General features: G+C 34.3%; 1 protein-coding gene across 10 annotated transcripts in view; it reads right to left on the bottom strand.

Annotated features, from left to right (window-relative positions):
• The window catches only part of ATF2 (activating transcription factor 2), an 81,498-nt gene that overhangs the window by 40,031 nt on the left and 26,918 nt on the right, over window positions 1-14,549 (bottom strand). For 7 of the 10 annotated variants that reach the window (XR_003970651.1, XR_003970650.1, XM_030323882.2 and 4 more), the window contains 5 exons: window positions 12,215-12,289; window positions 10,307-10,376; window positions 4,541-4,637; window positions 1,124-1,242; window positions 852-980 (listed from right to left, as the gene is read on the bottom strand). Coding sequence is in view for 8 of the 10 variants with exons in the window: in XM_030323882.2 (XP_030179742.1) it covers window positions 852-980; window positions 1,124-1,242; window positions 4,541-4,637; window positions 10,307-10,376; window positions 12,215-12,246 (447 nt within the window). In the remaining 2 variants the exon portion in view is untranslated. The remainder of the gene's footprint in view (window positions 1-851; window positions 981-1,123; window positions 1,243-4,540; window positions 4,638-10,306; window positions 10,377-12,214; window positions 12,290-14,549) is intronic. The other 3 variants (XM_032594441.1, XM_032594440.1, XM_030323886.1) reach the window with 1 other exon arrangement.

Raw genomic sequence — 14,549 nt, forward strand, 5'->3', positions numbered from 1 at the left:
GAATAAAATAATCTACACAGAAACATTGTCAATGCCTCTTCATTGTGCCACACATAGCACCCCATGTGTTCATTAGATGTGCTTATGAAAAAAAGCAATCAAGAAATACTCACAAGAATGGTTACTCAACCCATACTATAGCCCAGAGGGTCCCAAATTACCAAGGTATTCAAGATCCAGGAATAAGCCCTAAATTGCCTACAAAAGGCCTGTACTAAGACAGTATCACCATCACCTCAGTTGGCAGTACCAAAGACCCATTGCTGAGAATGAGTATTGCTTTAGCCCTTAAAAAGCCTAAATAACCTTGGTTCGAGCAATTTTTAGTAGTAAAGATAAAGCTGTCACTATACAAGAGCAGTGAAGAACAGGGGCGCCTGGATGGCTCGGTCGGTCAAGCGTCCTACTTCACCTCAGGTCATGATCTCGCAGCTCCAGATTCTATGTCCCAACCCCCTATGTCCCCAACTCCCCTGCTTGCACTCTCTTTCTCTTAAAAATAAACATTAAAAAAAAAAAGGAGCAAAGAATAAAATAACAAAACCCAGAAAAATTAAGTTTTTATAAATTTGTGTAGCCTTTAAAAAATAAGTTTTATTTAAAATGACTGCTGTCCTCCCCTATAATTTTTCTGTGTAATAAAAAGCCAATTTTTTACAAAAGTGATGTCTTCTTGCCCTGAAATTTCCATGAGTATTCACAGGCTTTTACATATAAGACTATTACAACCTGACACTCAATTATGTACAACTTATTACATTAACATTTTATGTAAATCAAATACTAAACTTTACTTGGGGTGATTTTTTTACACTAAGTTTCTATTTCTACCAAAAATGCAAATTTCTAACCTTTTCATCACTGGTAGTAGATTCTGGGTGAGGTAAAGGACTATCTTGGTGAGTTGTTTCTACAACAGAGGGCTCCTCAATTTTGCTTCTTATAATGGGTGTTGCAAGAGGGGATAAATCTAGAGGCATCTAAAATACAAACGTTAAAAGAAAATGTTAGGAATTCCAAAATGCCAATCAGCATTTCTAAAATAAGAAAGCAGGAAGTGTTAGCTATGATTATTGTTCTGTTAGAAGTACTCTTTTTTTTAATTTCATGGTTAACAACATACTTTTTTAATGTCGTCTTCTGAGGCTTTCTTGAATTCATTCTCAAATGGACTTGCCAATTCATTAAACAAACCCACTTCTTCACAGTTTTTCAAGAATCTTGTTGGTGTTGGGGTCTGATCTGAAATAAACGTCAAGAAGCAATCACATAGATTTAAATATCATGCACGACCCTAAAATATAGCTAGTAAATTAACAAATTAGCAGGACTGGTTCAATCAGCTGTTAATTCTCTTTGGAAAGACCTCTTCCTTTAAAGCAAACAAAATTTGGTTAAGTTTTTGTTGCAGTTCAAGATATTTTCTCCAACTTTATGAACCATAAAAGTATGAAAAAAGTCCTTCTTCTTCCTTAGTCCAGACCTTCTCTCTGAGTAGAGTGACAAGCATCTTCTACTCAGAGATCAACTATTATCATTATTTAAGGCAGTAAGAATTTTAAAAAATTTTACATTATTAAAAAATTATGATTGTTTAAAATACATGCAGTTTGGGGAAAACTAGGACTAGAGCATGTATCTTCACTCTAGCCTGGCCCTTCCACTAGTGTTCATAATCTATTACGAAAGCAAGCTTAAGATAAAACAGAATTTTTAGGAGGTAGATCAAAATACTACAAGGAAGAAAAAGAAGGTTAAAACAAGAGCCCTGAAACAAAAACAAACCAAAACAACAACAACAACAACAAAAATAACCAACCCTCCCTCCTTATTACTATCCGCTAAAGCCAATTTTCTATTTTAATGCATTTTTCAAGTTTGGAACAAGGGGCTATTTAAGAGTTACATATTTATGTAAAGTTCTACCTTAATTTCTAGGCAGTAGAGGAATAGTCAACTCTATTTTCTCACAACTTGGAATATTTTTTTTTTTTTAATTTTTTTTTCAACGTTTATTTATTTTTGGGACAGAGAGAGACAGAGCATGAACGGGGGAGGGGCAGAGAGAGAGGGAGACACAGAATCGGAAACAGGCTCCAGGCTCTGAGCCATCAGCCCAGAGCCTGACGCGGGGCTCGAACTCACGGACCGCGAGATCGTGACCTGGCTGAAGTCGGACGCTTAACCGACTGCGCCACCCAGGCGCCCCCACAACTTGGAATATTTTAACTATCCTTGAATATGTACTTATGCTATGTACATTAACACATATACTGGTTATAGAATAAATGCCAGTTAAGGTCCATGTTGAATAAAAAATAGTATTTTTATGGACTCTGCCTATTTGGTCTCATAATTTTCCAGGCTATTTATTCATCCTGACCAGAGTTGGTGGCACACTGAAATTCTATTCACATTCTATGCATTTTAACTTACAGGTTGTATTAGGAATCTAGCCTAAATTAAATACATGTATAAGGATGAATCCTGGTTTAAGATTTTGTAAGATTAAAATTCATATATTTGTTAAATACTGTGTCCCCAGAATGGGCATTACTTATTGTTTCATCTCTGCCCCACATATATCTAGAGTACTGATATGCTTACTACATATAAATATATTTAACACTAAAATGACCTACATGTCACACATATTATGTATAATGTAAGCCTATTTCAAACACTACTAGTATTATCTAAATTACTGAAGAGACTCTCTCTTGCCTTCATTTTACCTGTTAGTCTACAACATACGTACCCACTAACCCTCAAAAGATTTCTATAATTCTATTACAGTAAGGGCTCAGAATACTCATATCAGTTTAAGTCCATCATAGCTGAATTAGTAAACTGAATATAAATCTGACTCTTCTATTCACATGCAAAAGGTCTATCTCACCTCAACAGAAGGCTCCTAATTTGTGTTAAAGGGAGAGAAAGAGCTTAAAAATAACCATGTTTTATGCATATGCATTATTAGTGATTACTGGAATGATGAAGCCTGAGAAAAGAAACATCAACACAGGCACGGTTTAAACATCAATGGTTTAAATATGATATGCAGTGGCTTATGGCTACTGACCATCAAATATATACCACACACATCATGCATTATACAGTAATGCTAAACTACTTATTTCAACATATGTTAGTAAAAAAATGGTCAAGTGCTGTGTTTGAACATGTTCTATTTTTCTACTGTAATAAAGGTAAAGCAACAGGAAATTTCTAGAAACCAATCTCGAAACATTTTTAAGTTGAAAATTTCCAGACATTGCTCTAGGGCAGGAAGTTTCAGACAAGCAAAGACCTTCATGCCTAGGAGAGTGAACTGTCCAGGTTGTTGTTACTTTGTTTGACTGCTTTTTTTTGGTTCTAGCTCTTTAGATCTGATGTATACCATTTTAAAGAAATGTATAGCTCATTCTTCTCTGCTTCCTTTTACGGAACTAAAGATACACTGAGCATTCTCTCTTTCATTTTTCCTAGTTTTTGACAAATTACCAACTTTTTGTTACCTCAAATTTTTTCAGTACAAAAATTATGATACTGAAAGTACAGGAAAAACCATCTGCCTCATTATCTCTCCAGAGCACTGCATATGACAATTTCTATGCTGGGTATTAATTTCAAAATATTCATAATATTCAGATATCAGGGTTAATTCCAGACTTACAAGCAGTATAACCCAAACTTTAGAAAAGAATAATTTAGGGGTGATTCTGAATACTTACGACTTTGTGGTTATGACACAAAAGGGTCTGAAATTTATATAAATATATTAAGTTTTATATGAAACTTTGTTTTCTTATCATGATACTTATAAAATATAGAAAGTGCAGTAAAACTATGCGTATTATGTGTGTGTCCATACACATAGACGTGTGTGTATATATATTTAAATACCAAAAAAGGGGCAGCTAATACAGCATGAGAGGACAATAAAACAATGCATGAATTTTCTCTTTTCACATATTGTGAAAGATATTCATCTGCTTATGTAATACTGTATGTTCATAGGCTCAAAACACAAGAAAAGCAAATACTGAATTTAGGCCCCTTTATTGAGAGTATTTTACTAACACAGATGTTTTAGTCCCAAGAGAAATATAAACAAATTCTAGTGAGCAAGTCAGCTAATTGATCTCTCTCCAACAGGAGGAGCTTGATCATTTCCTATCTTCCCACAGCATTGTAAACCAGGTGTAAAAAGCTAAAAGAAACACTGACTAAACATCACCTTAGTTCAATTATCAATTAAATGTAAATTCTGGAGATGCTATAAAAATGCTCCTGGGGTTCTAAATTAACTTCCACAAAACTGACATTGAAATCTACATTTGAAAAACCACACAAAAAAAAGTGAAATGAATGGTCAGAAGGAAACATGAAAATGTAATGGGTAAAATACATGTTGCCAACATTTACTGTAAATGAATTGGAATATCACCAGACTATATTATTTACAGAGAATACACAAAAATTGTGCACATTCCAGGTGAAATATGTATATAAGCTATTAATAAAAGCATATACTAACCAGCCACAATGACACTGTCATTACGTGCTGGACCAAATTTCAGTGTCATCTCATGTTTATGTTTATGGACAGCCAAATGATCCTCGTTGGTAAAACGCTGTGGCAAAAAGTTTTAAAATATAGTTAAGATTTTCAATTTGATCAAATAAGTAAAATGATAAGGAAATTCATTTCCACAACATGTAAAACCACCATTAACAATGAAATAGTTTGTTAACTATAAAAGAATCTATTGTTAGTATAGATAAACACAGAAGACTTCATATAATCATAGAGAAACCCATTACCCAAGAATAAGCAATACTGATGTATTACTAAGTCACAAAACTCATTTGACTGAGGCAAACTCATAAAACCTGAGGCAAAGAAACTTCATATAAATTTCATTTGGATACTAAAAACAGACCACTACTGTTTTTTTCTTTTTTTTGCTTTATCATAGTAGAAATATATATTCCATGGTACAATGACTTCTGAGGAAAGCACTGTATTGACCCAGACTTCAGGTTACTTACCACTTTTAAAATGAGAATTCTCTTATAAAAATATTATTCCCGGACAAATTAAGAAGTAAATCAGGTTCTTTATGTTACCACGTTAAAAAAGAATGCTTTTGTTATAATCCAACAAAGAAATAGCAACCAATATAATAAACTAGTTCATTTTAAAATAAAATTATGTCTGGACATCAACCTTTATGAAGATGCTCCTTATCGAGCAACAATTATAACTGAAAATAGGGAGCACTTATATTTTATTTCAGGGCAATAATTATAAAATGCCACATTAAGAGATATAAACTCTCTGTTCTACATCCTTATAAATGGGAATGTTAAAATTATACGTATTTGAACTCAGTTCCCCTAAACCATCAAAATGGATTCCTTCTCTTGTAGAAATATTACTCCTGAATAAATTAAGAAGTAAATCAGGTTCTTTATGTTACCATATTAAAAAAAAATGCTTCTTGTAATTCAGTGAAGAAATAGCAATCAATATAACAAAGCAGTTCATTTTATAATCCAGCTCTTTCCCACTCAAGTGCTATCTTACTATTGCTTTATCATTATAAGAATTACTCCCAAATTTGGAGGGAGAAGTAGCTGTCTTTTCATAGACTGCTGAATAACTGCTCTTAGAGAATGAACATACGTGTAGAATTTACTAGCATATTTAATTACCTTACATTAGAATTTAAATATACATGTATTACATTCCACACTAAAAGTACCTTAAAGCAAGATTCACTTTATGTCCAAAGAACCTAACAATGTAATTTCTCCCATGAAGGCAATAATTAAACATTTGTGAATAAATGCATTTTGGTAGAGGTCATAATTAACAGATAAGAACATGGAAAGTTATCTCCTAGGAACTTATTCTACCACTATCCCCTGCCTGGATTGGTTCGACCACAAATATCCAAATCAAAGAGCAACTACATATAGAATTGCACAAATTGTACAAAACATGTGAAAATGGCACCAAATTTAATCCTAAGTAAAAAAGAACAGTTAAAAGAACCCTAAAAACCATTTAGGATCATGTGAATATTAAAAGGGGGAGAACAAGAAATATGAAGTCTCACATATGATCTACAGATCAAATTTACCAAAATGCTATTTATTAAGAGATTTTTGATCAGATATTATTGATGTACATGGATAAAATACATTGAAACTGGTACCTGATATAGGGGAGTTGAACCTTAGCTATCACCTGAGGTAATTTATTTACCTTTAACTAGAAACTTAAAAAAAATGTCAACAGTCATCTTGTCAAAAGGCAGTCACCAGGAAAGGACAGATATATCTATAGATAGATGAATATATATCTATGTATATGAATGAAATAAATTATTTTTTCAACAAATGCTTATAAAATAGCTACTACATGCTAAGTTAAAATTTTTGCAAAATCTATTTGCACCGTTTTCTGAGCCAAATTAAAAAGTTTATTTTGAAAGTAAGTTTTATAGAAAAATTATGATACTACTAGTAATAACAACATACTGAATTCATAATTTCTTTCTCCCAGGCAATTCAGAGTACAACCCCAATGCAAACTGTTACACATGTACACAGTATTTTGCTAAACAACAAGGCTTTGAGCATACAGCTGAATAAAATGGAAAGGCAGTCAAGAAAAGTAGGATAAGATAACCATCTCTCTTAAAAAGTTAAAAAGGGTAACCTGACAGATGGAAGGGAGGTAAACCAGTTGCTTCTATAAGGAATTTAAGCTCTGATATCTGAGAAATCTGTGTTTCTAAGGCTTGAACACTCACCAGAACTAACTTCCTAAGAAGTCAGTCATTCTGCATTTAATACATGCATTCACATCCACGATATAGATTATTAACAGATTAAATAGGTACAACTAAGTTATAAAACCATCAGACCACTAGCTCATCTTACTTTTTTACTAGTTGAAGAAATCTACTCAACATCAGAAAGTTATACACACATATTCACATTAACATACCTCCAGTGACACTTTAGACTGAATAAAATCAATCTTAATTTCCTTTGCAAAACAGCTTATAATGTATAAACATTCTACCAAAGAGATAATTTTCAATGAAAGCATCACCAAAAGCAAAGCTATTACCAATAAAATAGAAGAGTTCCCATGTTAAATGAATCTTTCACTAAATTATCTCACTTTGTCTCTTTCACCAAATTCAGTGGAACATCACTTTAAAACAAATGCAATGAATGCAACTCTTTCTGTGAAATACATAATAGTGGCATATAAAAACATTTTTTAATTTTTTTTTTTTTACATTTTTTAAAATTTATTTTTGAGAGACAAGAGCGAGACAGAGCACAAGTGGGGAAGAGGCAAAGAGAGAAGGAGACAGAGAATCTGCAGCGAGCTCCAGGCTCTGAGCTGTCAGCACAGAGCCTGACGTGGGGCTTGAACTCACAAACTCACAAACTGCGAGATCATGACCTGAGCCAAAGTCGGACGCTTAACTGACTGAGCCACCCAGGCGCCCCTAAAACCATTTTTAATAGCAACAGTCAACAGTTAGTATTCTCTGCACTGATTTCTACTGGTCTCTCTCCAAAATAATATCAACAAAATATGTTTTAAGAAATTTAAAATCTATTTGAAAATTTAAATTTAAGTGCACTAAAGCTAAATTTCAAATTTGGAATAGTATCAATACTTATGACAAAAAATAACTTGTACTACATTACCACCACCAAATTGGTACTTCTAAAATCAATTTTTATATGAATTTTCAATTTCCTAGGAAATACTAGTCATAAAAAATTCTGGGAAGTGTAGTTTTTATAGCTTTCTTGAATTTATAGAAAAATGAATATCAAATATATCTCCAAAATATATGTCAAATCAGTCTATTTCTCTATATTTCCACTATTGGCATGTAGACAAAGACACCATTATCTCTCACCTAACAGCTGTCAGTCTACTCCCCGTTTGCACTCTTAGCTCAGTAATGGCTTTTCATCACTCTGTGAATAAAGCCCAAATACCTGATCACAGTCAACAGAGTCCTATAGAGTAGGACTCTTTTTTTCTACTTGACAGCATCTCTTACCCTTATTTATCCTTGTTGGTCACTACATGCTCCAGCACAATAGTCGTCTTTCTGTTTTTAAACACACCCAAACCCTTTCCCTCCTTAGGACCTTTATATTTGCTGTTCCTTCAGTTTAAAAACTCTTCCTCCAGGGTCTGCTCCCACATTTTCACGTTTTAATTAAAATGTCACCTTATCAGAGAGGCACAACCTGTATAAATAGCACCAACCCTGGTAATTCCTATCTTTACCCTGGCTCAGCATCATCAGATATCAGGTAAATTAAGATCATAATGAGATACAACTACATCCTCACCAGAGTGACTAAAATTAAAAGACTATCCAAAACAATCTTCAAAAGGAGAAAGAACTAAATTGGTGAACTTCCCTTTCCTGACTGGAAGCATTATTATAAAGCTAGAGTAATTAAGATATTGTGGTACTAGCATAAAAGTTGACAAACTGATGAAAGGAACAGAGTAGACTGCTCAGAAACAGACCTACAGTTACACAGTGATTTGATTTTCAACGAAGGAGTTGAAGCAAATTAATAGAGAAAGAAAAATCTTTTCAACAAATGATGCTGAAAAATCACATGAAAAAAAAGTGAGCTTGAATTCCTACCTCACACCAGTATATACATATACAAAAACGAGTTCAAGATGAAACAGAGACCTGAATGAAAAAACAAGCTTTCAGAAAAATAAAGGAGAATACCTTTGTGATCTAAAGGTAGGCAAAGATTTCTTAGACAAGATTTCTTAGAAAGCAACAACCATAGAAGAGAAAAAGTTAACACATTAGACTTCACTAAAATTAGAAAGACTTGTTCAAAAGCTTTTATCATGAAAATTAAGATGCCAACCAGACTTAGTAGAGAAACTATTTGACAATGGACTGGTATCCAAGATGGCAACCGTCCAACAAGCACATGAATAAGTGCTCATCTTTTCATCAAAGAAATGCAAATTAAAACTACAGGATATACAATAAAAATGGCTAAAATGAGAAGACCAACACAACACCAAATGTTGGCAAAGATATGGCACAACCAGACCTCTTATACACTCTTGGTAAGAATGTAAAGTGGTGCATCCATTTTTGGAAGACAGTTTGGCAATTTCTTAAAAAAGTAAATACATATCTATCATATGATCCCACCACTACATTCCTATGCATTTACCCAAGAGAAAAGAAAGCATTCATCCATACAAATGACTTGAACACAAATATTTACACCAGTTTTATTTATAATAACTGAAAACTGGAAATAAGCCAAATGTCCACATTTAATAATGAAATATTACTCATCAATGAAAAAGAATTTATTGATTACATAACAAGGGAAATCACAAATTAATTATGTGGAACAAAAGATGCCAGATAAAAGTACAGACTGTGTGACTCTATATAAAATTCTAGAAAATGCAAACTAATCTATAGGGATATAAGGCAGAATCGTGGTTTACAATGGTAGGAGGGATAACAAACGGAGGGATCACAAATGGGCATGAAGAAACTTTTGGTGTGATGAGTATGTTCACTATCTTAATTATGGTGATGGTCTTATGATCTACAGTTTGTATCATTAAGTACTCTGTAATTTGACTACACATTAAATTTATCCTTTTACTGGTGTCTATAAAGTTAGAATTATCATAATAGCAATAGATTAATAATGTAATAGCCTGTTAAAAACACTGAAATATTATTTTTTGAAACAATGCTGATTTTTCTGAAAATACTTTCACACATGCTCTGTAGTGAAAATGTTAGACTTAAGTACATTAAGAACATTAATGCATTAGTGATATTGTCAGAGGTAAGTATTAATTTTATGAGTTCAGCAAGTAAAATAATTTTCAAGCAAGATAATGTATATTTCATTTCCAATTAAGCAAATTACAATGATTTTTAACCAATAATGGTCAAATGAAAATACTTTTAAGCCCTGGATTTCATCTAGGTATCCACCTTTCCATTACAGGAATTTTAACTTTTTTTCCCCATATTAGATTGTGTATTTCAAAATTCAAATATTCTATTCAGAAAAATGAAGAATTTCTTCTCAAAAATTTTCTAGGTTATTTTTATTCGAACTCCAAAATTTTACAAAAAATTGCAGGAGAATCCTTTTCATGACAACAAAAACTGTCATCAGTGTTTTAATAAATGTGACTATACAAAATGATTTAAAGTAATTTATATATTACCTGGCCACATCCAGGGGCAGTGCATAGAAAGGGTTTGTCATCACTCATATTCCACAGGTCCTTGTATTGCCTATAATAAAACATTAAGAGATGACTTAACATTTTACAGTACAGATTTTTAAAGAATAATTTAAAATGTAGTATTATATGATTTTCACTAAGCTTATTACCTTTTCTACTTCAATGTGAACTAAACATTTTTACTGATATTTTAGCCCTATTTCCCTTTCATCTTCAATTTTTTTTTTAAAGTTTCTTTATTTTTGAGAGACAGAAAGAGCAGCAAGGGAGCTGCAGAGGAGAGAGGGAATCCCAAGTAGTCTCTGCTGTCATCATGACATGAGCCAAAATCAAGGGTCGGGACACTTAATTGACTGAGCCACACAGGTGCCCCCCCTTCCATTTTCTTATAATGAGTAGACAAATACATGCAGCATGCAGATTTTACACTACAAAAGGAAAAGGTCAGGAACCTGGGTCTGTCAGGCTAAATTTTTCCTGTTCAACAGTTTAAGTAAAGAATGAATGAAACAATTAGAAAATCATCACTTTAATCCCCAATGAAATAATGGATCTAGACCAGGTCACCAATGTCTGATGAAACCATTAGCAAAAAAGGTGATGGGAAACAGGTCAACCTTAACATCACTAAGAATGGGACAATCAGACATTATGCACAAGAAAGTAGTCCAGGGAGGCAGGGTGTGTGTGTGTTGGTGGTGGGGGGGGTAGGGGGGTGGATCGGGGTGTCAAACCTGAATCTAACTGAGCATCTCTAGATCCAGCTACAGGAAATATAGGAGGTAGAAAAACCTGTGAAAACAATCTGGAAGCAGTCAGCCAAATTCTATAGGACAAAGCCCTAGTCACTTCAACAAATAAATATCATGGAGTACACAAGAAGAGAGGAGGTAGACAGGAACTGTTATAAATTAGAGGAGATTTAATAAATCTCCTAAATACTAACTACATGTAAATCCTCTTTTGGATCCTGATTTGAACAAAATAACTAAAAAATTTTTTTGAGTCAAGATTATTTTCCTATTTTTGATTTAGACTTAAAGTTCCCAATCACTCCTATCAACTTGTAGGTTTTCATTGTTTTGGCTTTCTTTCTAAAAATTACATGTAACTGGGGCACCTGCGTGGCTCAGTTGGTTAAATGACCAACTTCAGCTCAGGTCATGATCTCATGGTTCGTGGGTTCGAGCCCCGCATCGGGCTCTGTGCTGACAGCTCAGAGTCTGGAGCCTGCTTCGCATTCTGCTGTGTCTCCCTCTCTCTCTGCCCCTCCCCCACTCATGCTCTGTCTCCTTCTGTCTCAAAAATAAATAAACATTAAAATTTTTTTTTAAAAATTACATATAATGGTATTTGACTCAGCTAAAAATTCAGTAACGTTGTTCTTTTTTCAACATTAACTTGTTAAGCCTTCAGAGTAATGTTTCCCAAAGCATATTCAACAGGGATGACAGCAGCTACTATAGAAACAAGGTATGTAATCAAACAAATTTGGGAAATGCTGGAGGACTTTTTTTCTTTAGGACTTTTAAAGCCTTTAATATGTTCAAGTGAAATGACTAAAGGAGCACCTAGAATATGGCATTTTTGCCACATTCATTTGCTATTTGAAATCCTTTTTTATGTAACATCTCATGGAACTAGTATTATCTGACACTGTAGAAATCAAACCCTAAAATATGTTTATGTTTGTCATAGTTATATGTATTTTAATGCTCCATTTGATACTTTAAAAACACAACAGGAGTATCAGCTAAACTAATATACCGGATAAGTGTTTTCTTTTAATAGAAAAAAATATTGAAATATTTATCTAGAAATAACTATGAAAATTTTTATAACCTAAAATATGAAAATGGCTAAAAACCCCAAATCCTGCATACATACCTGGCAGAATTCACATGTAACTTGAATTTCATAAGTTGAACAACTTATCACGTCCTCTTTTTCATGGCAAGGATACTGAAAAACAAAATAGTTTTCACACTGTTAAAAATAGTTTTGAAACATTTGAATAATATTGAAATATTGAAATATTTGAATAATTATTACTTTGTAATACTGTCACCCCCAAAGCCTGTCACTATTAAGAATCTTTATAATAGGTAAGAGTAGTGCTCCTACAATATGAATACCCATATAAATGCCTCAAACATAGGATCTATATATCCAACTCCACCATAGAGGATAAAAGGAGAAAAAACATTTAATTCAGCTCTTAGGGCTATAGTTGAAAGGAAGCTATTAAAAGAGTAAAAATCCTGGTTTTGGGAGTCTGATGAGAAAGAGGAGATCTAGCATTTCAGAATATCTATTTGGAAAGTTTTTAACTTCTTAAAATATAGTCAGAGGTGATCAAGTTCTCAGCCTAATTCACCAAAATCTATTTGTCCCATAATATCGTTGATCTATATAAGCATCTCTCTGTTTCACAACTTTATAACTTATTTATTTGATATTAGTTTGAGAACAAGTACAACATGTTGGAACTATCCAGGTCAGTGGCCCATTTTCTTTTATTAAAAAAAATTTTTTTTTAACATTTATTTATTTTTGAGAACAGAAACAGAGTGTGAGCAGGGGAGGGGCAGAGAGAGAGGGAGACACAGAATCCTAAGCAGGCTCCAGGCTCTGAGCTGTCAGCACAGAGCCCGATGTGGGGCTCAAACTCACAAACTGTGAGATCATGACCTGAGCCGAAGTTGGATACTCAACCAACGGAGCCACCCAGGCGCCCTGAGTGGCCCATTTTAAAAACTCTGCTAGGGGAGCCTGGCTGGCTCAGTCAGAAGAGCATGCGACTTTTGATTTGGGGTTGTGAGTTTGAGTCCCACGTTCGGTGTGGAGATTACTTAAAAAAAAATAAAGAGGGGCGCCTGGGTGGCTCAGCTGGTTAAGCACCTGACTTCAGCTCAGGTCATTATCTCATGGTTCATGAATCTGAACCCCGAGTTGGGCTCTATGCAGACAGGTCAGAGCCTGGAGCCTGCTTTGGATTTTGTGTCTCCCTCTCTCTCTGCCCTCCCCAGCTCACTCTCTGTCTCTCTCTCAAAAATAAATGAACATAAAAAACAAAACAAAACAAAACTTAAAACAAAACAAAAACCCAAACTCTGCTAATACTTCATCTTAGAATTACTAAAACCCCATCCAGTGGTGAACAAAGTATATGCTTTTTTTCAAGTTTACTTTGAGACAGAGCACGCATGTGTGTGCGCGCACGCTTGAGTGGGAGAGGGGCAGAGAGACAGAGACAGAGACAGAGAGGGAGGAAGGGAGGGAGGGAATCTCAAGCAGGCTCTGCACTGTCCGCACAGAGCCTGATGCAGGGCTCGATCTCACGAACCACAAGATCATGACCTGAGATCAAGAGTAGGAAGCTTAACAGACTGAGCCATCCAGGCACCCCCCAAAGTGACTATATACTTATCCAAATAAGCCAGTGATGCACAAAGAAAAATTTTTTTTCTAATTTTGCTTATAAATGTGGTAGCAAGAATGTCTTGCTCAGAAAAACTGGATAATTCCTGTGGGGAAATGTGTAAATAGCCACCGTTCTGAGTCTTGGGGTCAAGGGTGATCTGGTATAGGAGGGTAGGAAGACAGTTTTTTCCCTGGTTTCCAGGCAAAACTTGTATCTGGTAGGGTTCTATTCCTCTATTCACATCCAACTCTACCATGCTGTCTGTGAGAAGAGGGAAAAGAACACCAGAATAATCTAAAGGAAATCTGTAAAAGTTCTGCTTCTCTTACCACCAGTAAAATGTGACCTTAATGAGGGCAAGGAACTTATCTTTGGCTTAACTACCTAAAACAGTGCCTATCTCACAATAGCATTTACTCATTAAATATTAAGGAATGAATAGTCATATGATGTGAACAAGTTTGTCTACCTTAACAAACTCTTCTAAAACTAGTAAGAAAATGCAGTTATATTGCCATGAAAAATCAAAGCAATATTTAAATTCAGTTAAGTTCAAGAAACATTTAAACACCAAATACATGCCAAGACACAAAGATGAAAAAAGTCTCTGTGCTTGAGAAACTTTCAGTCTAGCAGAAGCAAGAGGAATACAGAAATATAATCTCAATTCCTCTGATAAGAACAAGAGTTAAAATACTATGACAATATACAGGGAGTGCAGGGACAAACCTGACAGTTCTAGAAAGGCTTTCTGAGAGAATTAGCCTGTGGTACCCTTCTCTCTCATCTCTTCCACTC

Source organism: Lynx canadensis, chromosome C1 (assembly GCF_007474595.2).
Source record: "Lynx canadensis isolate LIC74 chromosome C1, mLynCan4.pri.v2, whole genome shotgun sequence".
Taxonomy (NCBI): Eukaryota; Metazoa; Chordata; class Mammalia; order Carnivora; family Felidae; genus Lynx; species Lynx canadensis.